Source organism: Nelusetta ayraudi, unplaced genomic scaffold (genome assembly GCF_046127955.1).
Source record: "Nelusetta ayraudi isolate G7.1 ecotype Tasmania unplaced genomic scaffold, CSIRO-AGI_Nayr_v1 ptg000011l, whole genome shotgun sequence".
Taxonomy (NCBI): domain Eukaryota; kingdom Metazoa; phylum Chordata; class Actinopteri; order Tetraodontiformes; family Monacanthidae; genus Nelusetta; species Nelusetta ayraudi.
The window spans coordinates 10,828,403-10,846,018 of record NW_027466061.1 but is presented as its reverse complement, the minus strand read 5'-3'; the positions used below and the strand labels follow the sequence as shown (position 1 = coordinate 10,846,018).

The window sequence follows — 17,616 nt, the reverse complement described above, 5'->3', positions numbered from 1 at the left end:
CTTTATTCCTTTCTCCTTTGTTTTCTCTTTCATTCCCCTGCAGCTTAAAATATAACATAACACTGAAGTAAGCCAAAGGCTTGGACAGCATTCAGCATTTCATTTCAATATTACAATATCTTATAATGTACATCTTTACTTTGAAACTGTGTCAATTTAATTCAGTTTTGAAGGAAGTGAAGTGAAGGATGCATGGCTTGTTAGCACTCACCTTTCTTCTAAAGATATACAGTATATATATATATATGTAAAGATATACAGTCACATACTGCACGTGTCAATCATTGAAATGAAATAATTTGTCAATGGCTGAACACATAAAACAGATCCTTGTTGTTCTTGTGTTCTTGTGGTCTGTTTTACTTTCAAGAGTTAGATGCTGTCATAAAATTTGATTTGAAGAGATATTTTTGGACCAGGGATAAACGGTCAGTTTGACGCAGTGGACAGCGTCATCATTTTGCGTTGCAGACATTTATGGAAGGTTGGCGATTGCTTCTTTTTTAAAAACCCTTGAGCTAAAATGCCGCAAAGGGTGGGAAGGGTAAAATGCCCTGTGGCTCTTAAGCACAAAGAAAGCCATCAAATATCCATGTTAAGAGAATGATCCAGCGAGAAACTGGTTCTTCCATCACGCTTCACTCAGGACGAGTGACATCAAACGTAGCTGAAGCTAAACCATATGGGGCAAATTCACTGGGAATTGACCGCTTGTGGCAATAAATAACAAAGACTGTAATTTTTCAATAACCTGTTTAATTTGCCAGTAATTGGAAACAAAGCAAGTAAAAAGCTCTTCATATGACTCCCTGAGTCTCGCAATCCTTCTGCAGGACTGCATCCATGCTAACTAAACAATAGTTTACCAAATCCCAGCTAACTAACCCTATATCACTAAATCTAAGCGAAGTAAGACACATATTACACGGTCCAAGAAAATCTTTGTTTTGTCTTTCCAGCTGCCTGAGGTTGGTGTGCATATTTTGTGCTTATGTTTGAACAAAATATAAAAATTGGCAATACAGTCTAAGCCATGCATTACTGAGTCCATGCTAACTAAGCCGTACATTAATCTCATGTATATCTGAATTATTTCTAACAGCTGCTCCAAATACTAAACATTCCTCTTTGCCACAGAGCCTTGGGTGGGTCAAACAGTGTTGCAGACAAGACCGCACCAACAGAGACCAAGACATTGTCAAGACTAGAGAGTATCGAGATTGAGACAAGACCAAGACATTTGGACCAAGACAAGACTAAAACTTAATATATCAAAGAAAAATAACAACAAAACAGCACAAATGACCAGTATCTTTTTTAAACTCAAATTTGCTTCTAAATCGAACAGCAACCTCTATTTTCAGAAACGTATCTTTCAATAGTTTTCTTTAGCATTTTGCTGCTTTGTCGACTATTTTGACACATTTTGCTTCAGGAAATTTAAAAAAATATATAAACTAGGAATAAGGGGCTGCGTCACTCTGGGTATCACAGGGTTTCTCGACCAGTCTTGATCAAAAACCCCGAGTCCAGCCAGACCCTTAAAAAAGACCCATCTTGAGACCAGGACCAATCTCAAGTACTACAACACTAGGGTCAAGATGTGCTAATGTTAAATCTGACTGAATAAACTCTGATCTTCATCATCATCACCTCCAGACCACATAGCCTGCATGTTACACAGCCTGTAAGACTACGAGGCACCTTCAGCCATTACACAAGCCCCACCGTTCCACAGGTGAAATTCAGCACATTTTTTGGTTTAACACGCACTTAAAATTGAACATAAATTTAATTAAACAGCCCTGCGATTCCAAGAAACAACCTTTGATTTTACTAGATTTGAGACCAGATGCAGAGGAGATAAAGGGTATTCAAAGGGCCAAAACATAAAAACACTCTAAATAATCAAAAACAACCGACCTGCCAGCTAGAAAACTTGTTACGACATTGAAAAGCCTGTGAAGAAACAAAGGTGAAACAAACCAGGGCAAAATAAACTACCGAAACTGCTGGGATAATGTTTGGAATGAGAAGAAGAAAACAATTTGCAAACAAACTTATTTAATTTAACAACTTTAACCAATAACCACTGTTGTTCAGGTCTCAGAAATGCACCCAAATTGTCACCTTATGCGAAAGGTGGTATGTTTCCTTTGTATTCACCTCCTACGGCCAATATGAGGTGAAGGGCAAGTTAAATTTGAGGAGTCACAGCACAAACGTTGTGTTTGTTGCTCCAGGTGTGAGAACCATGGTGTGATGATGGATTGAGGTTTGTTTGCTTCGGGAATTGATGTTTTCCCTCGAGAAAAGCCTTCAGTGCAGTTCTTTCCTCTCCAGAGTTCACAGCATCTACTCAACACCCCGTGTCTAATCCTTTCCTCAACTTTTTTGGAGACCTTTTATTTGGGTAACATCTTTGATGGCAACTTTTTATTCCTTAGAATTAATCCCGCCCTGCGATGAACTGGCGACTTGTCCAGGGTGTCACCCTGCCTTCGCCCTAAGACAGCTGGGATAGGCTCCAGCAGACCCCCGTGACCCTGAATAATAAGCAGGTATAGAAAATGAATGAATGAATGTTCGTTTGTGAGGAACAGCAATGATGTTTCCGGGTCAATTTGACCGGGTGCATTTTTAAGTCTCCTGAAGATGTCAGTAACAAAAAAAAAATCCTAGCAAGCATTGTTGATATTTTATCACGAACTCCATTACTAACTATTGTGTCAATATTTAGTGCAATGGTGTTCCTTACCCCTAACAGGTAATGGTTCAATTAGGAAAACTCAATCGTTTTTCATTGAAAAAAAATGCATTTTTGTACTTTTTCTCATGTTTCACCACTTTATTACTTCTGAAAGACCAACATATAAAACACAATAGTTATACATAACAATAAAACATAACAGTTACATTTTGTTTTTACATACATGCACTGTTTGTGAACCAAAAATGAAAAAACAACAAGCAAAATAAGCAATCGCAATATGAATAAGGTATATGTGTGTGTGTGTGTGTGTGTGTGTGTGTGTGTGTGTGTGTGTGTGTGTGTGTGCTCTGTGCAAATTAATTGTTTGTATTTGGCACAGGTCATGCTTGTCTTGCCCTCGTCAGATGGCCTTCAGACCTGGCACCTCTTTCTCTTTCTTTTCACCTCAGAAGCAACCTAGAAACAAGAGGACCATGATTACTTTACTATGTTGTCTTTTTGCTGATCCCAAGACACACATAAACACACTCCCAAACACTTATACACACACAAACTAACTTACTTACTTACCTCACACACTGGTGTGCTTGGTGTAGTCCTCTTCTGGATCTCCCTCACTGCGTCTGCAGCGGCTGGGTCCTTGGCAGGTGCATTTTGTAAAGGTCTGCCTGGCAGACTAATATTGGTAGGACTCCCATGCAGATAATCTTTTGGTTTCCCCTCCCCTGTTGAATGGGGAGCATGGCATTGGTCCAATCTCCCATTAGTCCGACAAATTGCCCATTGGTCCAACCTCTCCTAACCCTAACCAAAAGTGTAACCCTAACCCTGATGGGAGGTTAGACCAAAGGGCAATTTGTCGGACTAATGGGAGGTCGGACTAATGGGCAGTTCCCATTGAGTCTCTACTGAATGCAGGTGAAGTTTTACCACGAGAACATAAATTATTCACGTCAAAAGTCATAACACCTGCACGTGTGTGTGTGTGTGTGTGTGTGTGTGTGTGTGCGGGGGTGGGTGGAGTCTTCCCGCGGCAACATAAATGGTTCTCATCAAAAATCATAACACCTGCACCTGTGTGTGTGTGTGTGTGTGTGTGTGTGTGTGTGTGTGAGGGGGAGAGATTAAGGTGAAATATGTCTTACAGTTGAAAAGAAAGAACATATAGTCTGACATTTCTGACACCCTTTTACCTCCATTTTGACTGCCGGGTCAAATTGACCCGAACAGTATCTATGTAATATAAACATGCAGGGGGTGGTTGCAAATATGTGAGAAAAAACATTTTCATATTATATGTTGTTTACACTAATTAAGGCAAGCAGAAGAAGTTTCATACTGAAAAAATATTTTAAACTGTATTTCCTAGATCCTCAAACTTTAAAACGGGTCAATTTGACCCACAACATAACAGGAGGGTTAATTAATCCCAATCTATATGTCAAAGTAAATGCTTGTCTGCCTTTTGATTACTGCAAATGTTAAATACTGGACCTTTTACTTTCTGGCCATTGATGGTGCACTCTGAGTGCTTGTGCTAATGATGAAAGGTGCAAAGGTACAACTGCAACTATTAAAGGTTAAAAAATGCAACAAAATCAAACAACAGCTTGACATTTCACCATCACATTGACGAAAGGGGGATATATTTTTAGACTGCAAATTTTCACTCGCATGACACACCATTAGTTGTTTAGTGTAAGGTTTTCTAACGTCACAAGAATTGTCTTATAATGAAAGCGCAGATGTTTTCTTTCTTTTCTTTTTTTTAAGCACTTTATTTGTGATTTTGCATATACATATAGAAAGAACACACTTTCTATATTACAAACAGTGTAGTAGAGAAAAGAGAGAGAGAAAAAAACAAACAAACAAACAAACAAACACCCCAAGTAGAAGAGAACAATAACAAACCAAAGCCAAGGTCAACGCGACAAAAAAACAAAACAAAAAAAAAACAGAGTTACAAACAATGCGCACATACACACATACACAAATGTAAAAATAAAGAAAGAAAGAAAGAAAAGATAAGAAAAGAAAAGAAAAGAAAAGAAAAGAAAAGAAAAGAAAAGAAAAGAAATAAAACATCAACAAAAAGCAGACAAACCACAAGTACACCGAATATCAATAGTTGAACAGAGCAGGAGTAAACACTTAATGTTCCAATTCTAGGCCAGGGAGATTATTTACACGTGTTATTAGAGGGTCCCAGGTTTCGTGGAATCGGTCAGAGAAGCCATTGAGAGTGCATTTGATTTTTTCCAGTTTGATATTGAACATAACATCCTTGATCCAGTGGCGATGTGATGGAGGAGTAACTGCCTTCCATTGAAGTAGAATCAAGCGTCTGGCTAATAAAGAAGAAAAGGCAATGACCCTCTGCAGATGATCAGGGGGGACACATCCCGTTGGATCAGAATACAGTCCAAAAATAGCAACCAAAGGAGAAGGTGAGACATTATAGGCATAGGCATTAGAGATAACTTCACAAAAGGATATTCAGAAAGGTACAAGTTTTGGACAAGACCAGAACATATGGTAGGAAGTAGCTGGGGCCTGTTTACATCTGTCCCATATGCTCAAGTCTTGAGCATATGGAAGAAGAGTGAACCTTGGTAAGAGCCATATCCCATCCCTTGTCAGACAGAGGAGCCCCCAGGTCTTTTTCCCATTGTTCCCGAATATGTGCAATGGAGTGGTTGCGACTATCCATAATACGTAAATAAATATATGATATTCTCCTCTTATTTAGCATATTAACTTTTAATATGGAATCTAGGCATGAAGAAGGGGGGACAGAAGGGAAATTAGCGAACCTTTTTCTAGTAAAATCCCTAATTTGCAAGTATCGCCAAAAATGACTCTTGGTCAGTCCAAATTTTTTGGACAGCTGTTCAAAGCTGGCAAAGATGTTAAAGCGCAGATGTTTTCTAATGCTATTAACAATGGCTCTGTTCTTTGTATACATCTTTGTAATCCTTACCAGTGTGACAGGGGGAAATGCCGAGCAGCTGAACAGAGTTAAACTGTAACCTTGTTATTTACGCCTTTGTCTCTAACAATAACACACGTCAAAATGCCCCCCATGAAAGATGGCCGCTGCTGCATCTCAGCGCCACACGGCCCAATGGGAGTTTTTTTTGCTGCAGTACCTCTTTATATGGACCAAAACAAGTCTTGCTTGAACCTGAACATGGAACAAGCAGTCTGATACTATACAATAAATAACTTCATATCGCACACATGCAAAATTGAATATCAAATAAAAAAAAAAATGTATCAAAATAAATGAAATGCAAATATAAATTGTATTCCTTCTGATTTAAATTTCAACAGCAGCCTTTTTCCATGGGCTAATATTAATTCAAAAATTAATTAACACCAATCAACCAATGAAATCATAATGATAATATAGTTCTATGAACGTCTTGTCCTGATTGAAGCGCCAAAATTCCAGGAGAGCATTCTGCGATTTGTAGTGTATTAGACCCACATGTTGTGTTGAACATGTACATGTTCCGTATAATAGCAGCGAGACAGCTAGCTCTCGTAGTGACTTTGTATTTCCTCACGGGTCAAATATAATGACACTACGGGCAGAATTTGGCCCGCGGGCCATAGTTTGATGCCTCTGCTCTAATACATCCATGGTTGCCAAGGGGAACGTTACTCGCGTGGAGGCAGGTTTTACGTCCGTCACGTGTGGGCGGGGTTTTGATCCGGTCACATACAGCTCGCCGCGCGGACGGATAAACAGACGGTCCCGCTCACAGCCAGAGAGGAACCGCGAGGAACCCAAAAGGAGAGAAACACGTGAGTCGCTCTCGTGAAGCGTTTTTTTTTTCTTTTCTTTTTTTTCAATTGTTATTATTATTATTATTTTTTTTACAGCACATTCACGCGACAAGCTGCAGTGTTTGATTTGTTCTCGTTGACCGGTGTGATCAGCAGATCTCGTCATCATCATCACCGTCGTCATCGTGATGGGGAAGGTCACCGGGAAACACTTGTTGTGCTTCTTGCTGCTCTACGTCGCGCTGTGCTGGGCGGAGGACAGCAGGAAGGACAGCAGGAAGGACAGCAGGAAGGCGGACAACGACACAGGTGAGGTCACCACGAGCATCATCTCCGCTGGGTAAACCGCATTCACGTTGTTCTGTGAATGTAAAGATGCGCGGCGCGGCTTCGAGTCGTTCCTCAGGTATTCACAGCGCCAGGACGATGTTTTATGTGGACGTAAAGGATCTAAGAGGTCTTCATTTTTTTATTCCATTTGTTTTTAATTTGATTCAAAAAGCTTATTTGGTTTTTCTGCAAACGATGGCGATGTGAGGTTGTTGCAACTTTTTGTGTATTTTAACACCCTTCCATGGATGAATTGACTGGAATTTCTTTCTCTAATTATTTAACAAATCAATATGCCTTCAGCATGAGCACGTAATTAATATATCAGAAAGTGAAATAGGTATGGTGGGGGCTGTCACACAGCTGCGCCAAAGCCAAACTAAACATCCTCCAGGGCTGCTGCTATGTGAGGTGGTGAGCTTGAACTCATCCCTAAAGTTGCAGCTACGTCAACTATGGCGTCATTAGGATAAGTGGGGAAAATGATAAATTGAGTCTTTCTACTATTTTATTATTTTGCACAAGAATACGCCACTGAGTGTACACAGTGAATGACACTGTGATTCATGAAATTCACCCAAAAACATAGTCAGACAGACAGACAGACAGACAGATAGACAGGCAGACAGGCAGGCAGGCAGGCAGAGAGACAGACAGACAGATAGACAGGCAGACAGATAGACAGGCAGGCAGACAGACAGACAGGCAGACAGACAGATAGATAGATAGATAAATAGATTAACAAACTTTTGCCCCCTGGTTTTACTGCACAGTGATAACCACTGTTTGCAGTTGCTGCAGCTCTCTGGGCCTCAAAAAATCAGATGCACTGATTGAGTTGCAGTCCCTTTATGGTGTGTGGTCATAGCTGTATAAATAAATAAATAGACTGTAAAACCCGTCCAAATGTTGTGGGAATATTCATCAGTCAACCGCTCGGGTTCAAAACATTCCGTCAAATTTTAACCAGTTTTTATTCATTTAATAATTTCTTTTTATAGCACTGAATCTATCTTCACATTAACTTCATAATTATTTTATAGGAAGAATCAATAACAGTCCATTTGTGTGTTAACAACACATGCCAAAGCGTTATTGGCAGTGGGGAAATCTTACATATTGTGTAGATGTTTTCTATTCAAATAAAACAGTTCAAAAGCTCACATCTGTTTGAAATTGTTGCGTCCACACCACACTCCGGTTTTGCAATGAAGACAACGAGATGAAACCGTAAAAAACGGAAACACTTATGAATCCTTTCAATCGTTGCCAGACCTCTTTTCAAGTGAATTGACCACTGGAAGCGTTCATGGCCGTTTCACTTACTTGCTTGTTCATGCAATTTGCTGCCTCCTCACATAAAACTCGGCATTCTTAGAAATGTTGGTTTTGAAACCAAGCAGCTGTTTTCCCTTAAATAATGCCAAACTGTCAAAAGACCAGCACCACATCACAGCTGAATCTTGTAAGAGAGTTGTTCTTACTCAGATTGGACAAACTGACAAGCGAGTGAACGTACAATTTCACCTTTCAACTCTGACCCTTTGCTATAGAGTCTGTTTGTCTTGGACCTATGAGGTTACACTGGGAAGCAGTAAACCCTGACTCTGAGTGACCTACAGTAGTTTGGCAGCACTGCACAACTGTCCAAGATCAATGTTTAAAACAACAGACACAAAGTGTCTGCAGTGTAACTGCAAGGGGTCCATGTCAGCAGTTTGCTGTGGCAGATTCAGAATTAAAAGTCACCTCCAGCATTGACCTGGGATGTAGCAAACTTTCTCTTGAATTAATTATTTTTATTTCCTGGTCTGAAGAGAGACAGACTACAAAAAAGGAGCTGTTGCTGCACCTGAAAGTCCAGACCAAATTACTTCACGGTCAACAATTTGCATGCAAATTTAAACCAAAAAGTCCTTCATAGCCCCAGGTTTGAATTTCCCCATTCATTCATCTTCTATAGCCGCTTATTCCTATTCAGGGTCACGGGGGTCTGCTGGAGCCTATCCCAGCTGTCTTAGGGCAAAGGCAGGGTGACACCCTGGACAAGTCGCCAGTTCATCGCAGGGCCACATAGAAACAGACAACCATTCACACTCACATGCACACCTACGGACAATTTAGAGTTTCCAATTCACCTCACATGCATGTTTTTGGACTGTGGGAGGAAGCCGGAGAACCCAGAGAGAACCCAGGCAGACACAGGGAGAACCCGGAGAGAACCCAGGCAGACACAGGGAGAACATGCAAACTCCACACAGAAAGGTCCCAGGTCTGGGCCCCGGAATCGAACCCGCAACCTTCTTGCTGTGTGTGAGGCGGCAGCGCTAACCACTGCGCCACCATGTCGCTGAATTTCCCCAATACCCATCAAATCATTAGCACATGGCCTCTGCTTTTCAGGCAATGTAGCATTTGCAAACTTTTTTTTTGTTGCAGGAACATGAGTTTGTAAGCATATTTATGTGCTGTTCCGCTGCAGGCGGATGCATGTGTGCCCACTGATTGTGGCCCATTCAGTGGGACGACATTTGTACTACAAGGCGTCCTTTTATGGAGGAGGGTAAAAAAGTGGACCTCAAACAGAAACAAGAAAATAAGTCAGACTTCAAAGGAGCACTCAGCGTCCGTGAAACAGTTCAAAAGGGGAGCAAAAAGACTTCTGGCTGAACCGACACTGTTTTCGTCAGTGTTCAGCGGGGTTGGAAGGTTATCAGGTGTGCAGGTTTTAAATGAGAAGCCAAATGTTACATATTTGGCAGCGTTGTAGCCGCTCCTTCAGGAAAAGCTGACACATCTCAAGAAATAAAGGAAAGTTTGTCTACGGTGTGATAAACTCAAGACAGAGTGAGCACACACACACCCATGCTTCATGTGAGCATACCCAGTGAGTGAAAATGTCCTCTTTGTCTTTACCAACTCAGCTTGTTGCCAAGGGAGACCCGGGCAGCTGTTTGCCAGGCGGAAGACTCCGCAAGAGAGAAACAATCAAGTAAGTCGTCGCTTTTAATTTGATACACTTCCAAATATTGGAATATGAATGTTAAGCAATTGTTTTAAAGTGTTGATTTTGTTCTTTTTTTAAAAAAAAAAATCCGTGCGGCACATGCCAAACACAACTACTAACTATTCACCGCAAGCAAAGATATAGAGGCAGCACACGTCTGATCTTTCGATCTTGTGTTCGGATGCAAACTGCCAGTAAACAAGAAAGAAAATCAGTAAGCCACACGGGGAAACGAATGGAAATGATCATTCAGACCTGCTTGTTAAAAGAGATGTTGCTGCTGTTCACAAGGGTCACAAGGCCAACCCGGTGCACCCGGCGCGCCGCTGCAGCAGCCTGATGGAGAACTGCTCGTCTCAAGTGCCCTGCTGCGACCCTTGCGCCTCCTGCCGCTGCCGCCTCTTCAACACCATCTGCCACTGCTGGAGGATGAACCCCAGGTGCCTGAAGAAGACGTAGACACAAAAAACAAAGGCTCACAGTCACGCAAAATGCCGCACAGCACATGGACGTGTATAGCGTGAAACAGGATGGGTGGGAAGAGGAGGGAAGGGGTGGTGTGTAGGAGAAGGGGGGAGGGAGAGACCAGAGTATCTGCTTTCAAAAGAGGACGGGAGGATCAGAGAGCGAGAAGGTGGAAGTTTCTGCTGATTTTATGTGTCTTTAGGTGGGAGGTGAAAACTGTCAAGTTTTTTTTTAATTCATGCAACCAAAAAAAACTCTTTCCAGCACATGCACAATACTGCCTCTATTTCATTTTGTGAGGTTTTACAAAAGCAGAGTGTTGTGCTTTTCTTAGTTGTTAGTAGACAATCATGTTCATTGTGAGTTTTCTACGCTGCTGCTTGCCTGCATGCATTCTAGCTCTCCTGCCATTTTAACTCAAGAACTTATTAATAGCAGTTCGACCGGCTTCTCTTTCAAGTGACTGGAGGAAAAAAAAAAGAAAACACAACCTAAGTCACATGTTCTGACGTATATTTTTGCTAACGAATAAATGTTGTTCGCCTGTATCGCCTGTGTATTTTTGCTGCCATGTTCTTCAGCGCAGGTTCGCTCATACATAAGCAACAATAAAAGAACAATTGAAACAGACCTTGACAGGACAGTTTGATGTTCAAATCCCTGTTACTATGATTTATATCCATTTGTCTTTTTTTAATAACTTAAAGTGTAAAACCTAAGGAGTGTTTTTATAGTCCAGAGGATGAGCAAAGTTCCTCTAACAATATAGAATTCATATTCTGGGATAAACTTGCTTTTACATGTAAAAACATTTTACATGTAAAATGTTTTTACATGAAGAAATGTAACCAGAAATACAAAAGCCTATTTTTTTTAAAAAAATAATAATAATAATTTAATTCATTTTTGATCAGAATAATAAGATGGATATTTTATCTCCTTTTTGAAAATACTGGCAATGATGATTATGGGATGTCATTTGCCATAAAAAATATTGCTCTAGACCCTTATTTAACTACAACTTCCCACAACTGTCTATTGACACCCAAGCAGGAACTGTGCCTGGAAACATTTATGGAGCAGTCACTTGGTTTGTCTTTATCAAAGAGGAAGGTTAAAAAAACAAAAAAAAACATGGCATGATGTTGAGTCAGAGTCTGAGAAATACAGAAGCTACAGCAGGAGAACCAGGCACTCTGACTGCAGTGCGGACAGAACAGTGGCCATCATGGAGGAGCTCAGCTTCAACGTGGATCACGGCTACCTGGAGGGGCTGGTGCGGGGGATGAAGGCCGGGATCCTGACGCAGAGCGACTACCACAACCTGGCCCAGTGCGACACGCTGGAGGGTGAGAACTGAGCAGCGTCATCCAGCAGGCCTCCGCATCCACAGCCTCATATTTCTCTCTGAATACGAGGCATTCATTTCTGGGAGGACAGTGAGGACAGAGGCAGGTGTCTGAGGTCCCCTCAGGCTCGCTGGTGAAAGTTGGACAGTCGGGTTGAAAGCGGCACAGACATGAGAGACAAGGGCCTCATTTCTGAGAGCTCTTTGATGTGAGTTTGACAGACAGGTGGAGGCTTTGTCTTTATCCTTCTGACTACTGGGATGGATTTATGATGTTGCTCTGGGGTAAAATCAGGAGGAACTATTGGCACGGCATTAAAAAAAAAAAAAGTTACATAACATGACGAGTCACGATGACATACAATTAGAAGTAGTAATTCTTCCAGGAAACTGCATCCCGATCCCGTTTCATTGATTGTTGCTGTGTAACATTTAACAGCGCTGCACCGCTGCCAGTTGTCTTCTTATCTTTCTGCTTCATCTTCTTGTTCAGAGGAAGATGTCATATTTCACATTTATGTTTAGATTTAACTTTGCTCCCGCAGCAATCCTGCCATATTTCTCGATTTGCATTAACGTCATTTGAGGAGAAATTTCAAGGCAGCCGAACTTCAACTGGGCAGGTTTTTGCTGTTGTGTATCATATTAGACTGAATTTTGTGTCCCTTTTTCTGCTCCTGCTTCATAAAAAAAAGCAAAACAGCATATTTAGCACTCTGTTTACAACCTCCTGCTAAAACTGATGCTACTAAGTTATAAGTAAGGTGACAAAAGAAAGCCAGTCTCAGAGGGGCAGAGCCAACACCTGGCAGCAGGTGTTGTCAGTAGCCTGGGAAAGGGAACAGTGTGACGCCAGACGTCCAAAGCTAACCTATAAAGGATGAACTTTTCTGTTCACTGACTGGGCAGATACACTAACATTGGTGAGGGGAATTCTGTGCAATCTAGGACCTTTAAACACACTAAATAATTTGCCAGACTTAAGTCTTATGTTGTTTTTATAATGAAAGAACCAGGTATTATTTTACTCCCACTCATTTCTCATTGCAGAAACAAATGTGTGTGTGTGTGTGTGTGTGTGTGTGTGTGTGTGTGTGTGTGTGTGCATGCGCTGTACACTGACTCACGATCAATCCTCTTGGGGTTTTGTGAGTCCCTGTGAATCATCACGCCCAAGTTCAACTGGGAAAAACCTCCTCCTCCTCTTTGCTCTGCACTCAGACATGAGGCTGCACCTGCAGAGCACCGACTACGGCAGACTGTTGACCTCTGCAGAAGACGGGCTGACTGTGTCCCTGGTGGACAGCAGGCTGAGGGGGAACCTGGTGACCGAGTTCAGCTGCCTGCGCTCCCACGCACTGCCTCCACTCTCCACCTTCCTCGACCACATCACGTGAGTTTGAGCTCAGCTGCAGCTAAAGATGGACGGAGCTACTGGTTTCAAAACAGGTTGCAGAAAGACTTGAATGATTGGCTATGGCGAAGGACTAAATTCCTATCTTTACAGTTAATTTTTTTTTTGTTGTTCAAAGTTGCTACTAAAAAAGTTAGCTAGAACTAGTGTCCTTTTTTAATTTAGTAAAATTTTGAGGAAGTAGTGGCCATGAAGTTGTGGGCATTACTACAATTTAGTAGCCAAATGTCGGCTACTTGCCAGCAGGTGGGTGGCAAGTGCCCACCTCGGGTAACGGCCACCAGTTTCAAAATGAACTGGGAAGTCAGGATGCTGCTTACCGTCAAGCTAACCTCTAACCTTCACTGACTCCGCCTCCTCCGTTGCCACAGCTACGGCTACATGATCGACAACGTGGTGATGCTGATCACCGGTGCCCTGAAGCAGAGGGACGTCGCAGAGCTCCTCCCTCGGTGTCACCCACTGGGAGCCTTCGACCAGATGGCGGCCGTGGGCATCGCTCGCACCCCGGCAGAGCTTTATGCCACCATCCTGGTGGACACACCGCTGGGTAGAGTGCTGCCATGATCTGTCTCCAAGCCTTGAATAAGGGACACCTTCAATCACTGTAAAAGTGTCCTGACAAGACAATTTAATCCTGCCAATCGCAGTTACTCAATTGGCAATAGTTCAATTTAACACTTATACACAATAATACATGTTGAATGGAGAAAAAAAAATTGTTTGATGTTGTGTCAAAGCTCAGTTTTTCCAGGACGCCCTGTCCGAGTCCAACCTGGACGAGATGGAAATAGAAATCTTGCGCAACAAACTGCACAAGGTAACAGCCGGATCGCTCGGCTCACAATTCTGACTTACGTCGCACATCCGTCTTGCATAACTCACACAGAAAGCTTTTCAGATGGATTATTTTTTCAGTCACTTCCTTTTTGGTGACAAAACCAGGGATCTATTGTCGAAAGCACCATAAGAAGTCCAAGAATGAAAAAAAAAAACAAAGAACAAGAAGGAGAAGACACTTTTATTTGTCCCATGGGTTGAAATTGCACAAAGATACAAAGACACAGGAAGTTGATGTAATCCTAGCTACTGATGAAATTTGCATCATTCCTGCATTATTGACAGCTTCATCCAAACTAGATGGTGTTTTTGAATTGAAAGAAGAACAAATGCAGATTATTCATTCACCATGATCTTCTTTCTTTTTAATCCAAAAGGCATATTTGGAGTCTTTCCACTTGTTTTGTGAGAATATTGGTGGTGTCACCAGAGACCTGATGTGTCCAGTCCTGGAGGTACGGTCACTGTCAGAGCAGGAGGCCAATCAACTAATTGTGACGTGGATATATAGACGCACTGACTTTAAAAGAACCCTATGATGCAGATTTTGTTGACTAAAATCCATCCTTGACTCTTTTCTTTTCTTGCTCCACTTTTCACAAAGTTCGAGGCGGACAGACGGGCCTTCATTATCACCGTCAACTCCTTCGGCACTGACCTGAGCGGAGCCGATCGCAGTGCCCTTTATCCCTCTTGTGGTAAACTTGCCCCCGAAGGGCTGCGGCTGCTGGCCAAGGCCGAGGACCACGAGCAGGTCAAGGCCGTGGCCGACTGCTACCCGGTCAGTCGCATCGTGTCTCTGACGATTCTAATGTGCTAGTGCCTTGTTTCCTTCAACCTCATCAACTATCTTATCAACCTCAACTATCTCAACAGGAGTATAAACTCTTATTTGCTGACCGTGAACCAGGATCGGACTTCAAGACTCTGGAGGACAGATTCTTTGAGCAAGAGGTGGGACTGCTTTTATTTCATTTGAAATCTAATCGAGCTGCAACCCCAGACATGTTTAAATAATCAGACGTTTGACCCAATGCCGCTACTACTTACCGCATGGTACAAAAACTTTTGGTCTCAAGACTCAAATCGGTTTTAATCTCCACTGTTTGGTCTTTTCACAGGTGAAGCTTAACACTCTGGCTTTCCTGCAGCAGTTCCACTTTGGAGTCTTTTACTCTTACGTCAAACTTAGGGAGCAGGAGAATCGCAACATTGTTTGGATCGCAGAATGCGTCACACAGAGACAGAAGGCCAAGATACACAACTACATTCCAATCTTCCCAGACAAAAACTAGCCCAGCCATGGGAAGGAAGGCCTCTCACGTGTTTAACATGCAGTATGAAATAGATTTGTTGATCTTCAGGGTTTAGTTGTGAGGATAACTTAAACAAAACTAAGAATTTCAGTGTATTTCCAACGGACAAAAGAAAAATACAAATATTAGGTCTCAATAAACATCAGTATATTGACATTCCCATCGCTGGAACCAGGAGTTTATGTAGGTGATCGCTAACTATGCTTTTGCCAAAGATTTTCCTAAATTTAGAACATTGTTTGATTTTCTTGTTGACAGGCTGATGTGTGTACCAAGTGAAAATTTACCTCATGCCTTGTAATTGCATATGATACCTTTTGACTGCAGATTTACACTGTTTACATCAATTGCCCTGATGCACAACAGGTTTGTAGTCACACCAGACTCAGGCACCGATGGGTTTGCCTCAGACCTGGTGTGACTGCTTTGGTGATGTTACACTGATGTTAGTTTGTTTGTTTGCTTTAACAAATTTTCTGTCATCCTGTCAGCAAACTCCCAGAAATAAAAGTTCACCCTTGAAAATGGCACTTTGTGATTTCACAAAGGCCTTCATGTTTTGTTCTATTTCCTTCAACATGTAGGGCAGGGGTCACCAAGGTGGTGCCGCGGGCACCAGCTGGAAAAGTAGCACAACTTGTTGGGTTGTGTCTAAAATTCATCTTCATCCAAACTTGTCAAGTCATTGTTGATATTTATTGAGAACTCTGCAGCACGACCAGTGTCTCCACATAGATCAGTATCCTTAATAATAATATTTGACTAAGAAAGTTTGTTATCTCAGGAGGGTGACACAAAATGGTTGCCCTTCATATGACTTGAAACCATGAAGTAGCTCTCAGGTTCAAAAAGGTTGGTGGCAAAACATCAGTTTCAATTTTCTCTCCACTGTAATGAAAACCAGATGTCCCAATGTGGAACCTGTGTTGCACAGATGAACAAACAATACGTAAATCAAGTCAGACATTAGATGTAATGCTTGCATCGCATGCAATCTGCGTTATGATTATCATATGAGGTTTGGTAATGAGATGTGATTGGCTGAACCACCGTGCTGATGTGCAGACATACAACCAGGAAATGGCCATGTGTCCTTTTCTTTGCTTTTAACCTTGATATTCAAACTGAACAAACAAAATCAAATTAATTAAAACAAATCAAACGGCCACTAAGGCACTGAGGGAGTGAATTTACGCAGAGATTCGACATAGTCCACAGTCAAGGCAGAGAAATTAAGTATTTTGTTGATTTATTCTTCCAATTCAAGCAAACAAACAAACAAACAACACAATGGCTGCTGCCACCTCTCTTGCCCTGGCAAAAAACCATAACGATTCCTGGTGCTGCTTGCTCCCTATGCTTGGCAGACCCATACATACACACATGTATAATTATATGTACATATATATGTATATATGTATATATATACATATATATATATGTATATATATATATATATATATATATATATATATATATATATATATATATACATATATATATATATATGTATATATATGTGTATATATATATATATATATATACATCACCTAGTTTTCCACAGCTTTAAAACATCTTAAAACATCTTAAAAATGAAATAATTAATAATTAACATTAACTGAAAAAATGCTAAATATTATGATGTACCTAAAGAAATATTAATCAAGCCAAACTAAATAAAATCATTAAATATAACAAAAATGATAAATAGCTCCAACAGTTTGCTTGGGTTTAATGCCTCTTTCCTACACACTTTACGTTAAGAAAATGTGCCCCACACCCCCACCCCTCCACCCCTTCAAATCTGTTTCTTTTCCTCTAATTTGCCTGTTTCTTCATGTTGTTGAGAGGGTGGAGTCGTTCAGATATCTGGGTGCCCACATCGCAGCAGGCCTCTCTTGGACTGAGAACACTGCGGCAGTGGTGAAGAAGGCCCAGCAGCGGCTCCACTTTCTGAGGGTCCTCAGAAAGAACATATACACCCAGCTGCTGGTGACCTTCTACCGCTCCAGCATAGAGAGTCTGCTGACCTATGCCATCACGGTGTGGTACTCCAGCTGTACTGTGGCAGAGAAGAACAAGTTGCAGAGGGTAGTAAGGACAGCAGAGAGGATCATCGGCTGCCCTCTGCCCTCTCTTCTGGACATATACAACTCCCGATGCTTCAGCAGAGCTCAGAACATCGCAAAGGACACTTCTCACCCTGGTCATCACCTCTTTCACCTGTTGCCCTCTGGCAGGCGCTACAGGTCACTCCGTGCAAGAACAAACAGACTCAGAGACAGCTTCTACCCAAGAGCTGTTGTAGCGCTGAACTCTCACTGACCATACACTCACTCAGCACGTCACACCACTGATCACCCCTGTCCTGTGCAATAACACACAACT

At 41.7% G+C, this 17,616-nt stretch overlaps 3 protein-coding genes and 1 long non-coding RNA gene across 6 annotated transcripts in view; 3 read left to right on the top strand and 1 right to left on the bottom strand.

The window, feature by feature from the left end:
• eif4a2 (eukaryotic translation initiation factor 4A2) overlaps positions 1-17,616 on the bottom strand; it is an 83,031-nt gene that overhangs the window by 57,747 nt on the left and 7,668 nt on the right. The window lies entirely within an intron of this gene.
• Positions 3,584-3,973, top strand: LOC142884901 (uncharacterized). The gene is made up of 2 exons (XR_012926219.1): positions 3,584-3,735; positions 3,829-3,973. It is a non-coding gene; the product is annotated as an uncharacterized LOC142884901 (long non-coding RNA).
• asip2b (agouti signaling protein, nonagouti homolog (mouse) 2b) lies at positions 6,411-10,940 on the top strand. 3 transcript variants are annotated; one of them, XM_076020877.1, is made up of 4 exons: positions 6,411-6,526; positions 6,662-6,817; positions 9,763-9,830; positions 10,137-10,940. In XM_076020877.1, the coding sequence occupies exons 2-4, from the start codon at positions 6,697-6,699 to the stop codon at positions 10,302-10,304; spliced, it is 357 nt and encodes a 118-aa protein (XP_075876992.1). In that variant the 5' UTR covers positions 6,411-6,526; positions 6,662-6,696; the 3' UTR covers positions 10,305-10,940. The 3 variants fall into 3 exon arrangements, with proteins under 3 accessions (XP_075876992.1, XP_075876991.1, XP_075876993.1); XM_076020876.1 differs by having other exon boundaries at positions 6,427-6,539; XM_076020878.1 differs by having other exon boundaries at positions 6,485-6,526; positions 6,665-6,817.
• Positions 11,420-15,724, top strand: LOC142884892 (V-type proton ATPase subunit d 1-like). Its single transcript, XM_076020871.1, has 8 exons — positions 11,420-11,659; positions 12,880-13,051; positions 13,444-13,622; positions 13,813-13,892; positions 14,290-14,367; positions 14,517-14,693; positions 14,789-14,866; positions 15,034-15,724. Exons 1-8 carry the CDS (start codon positions 11,539-11,541, stop codon positions 15,205-15,207), a joined length of 1,059 nt encoding a protein of 352 aa, XP_075876986.1. The 5' UTR covers positions 11,420-11,538; the 3' UTR covers positions 15,208-15,724.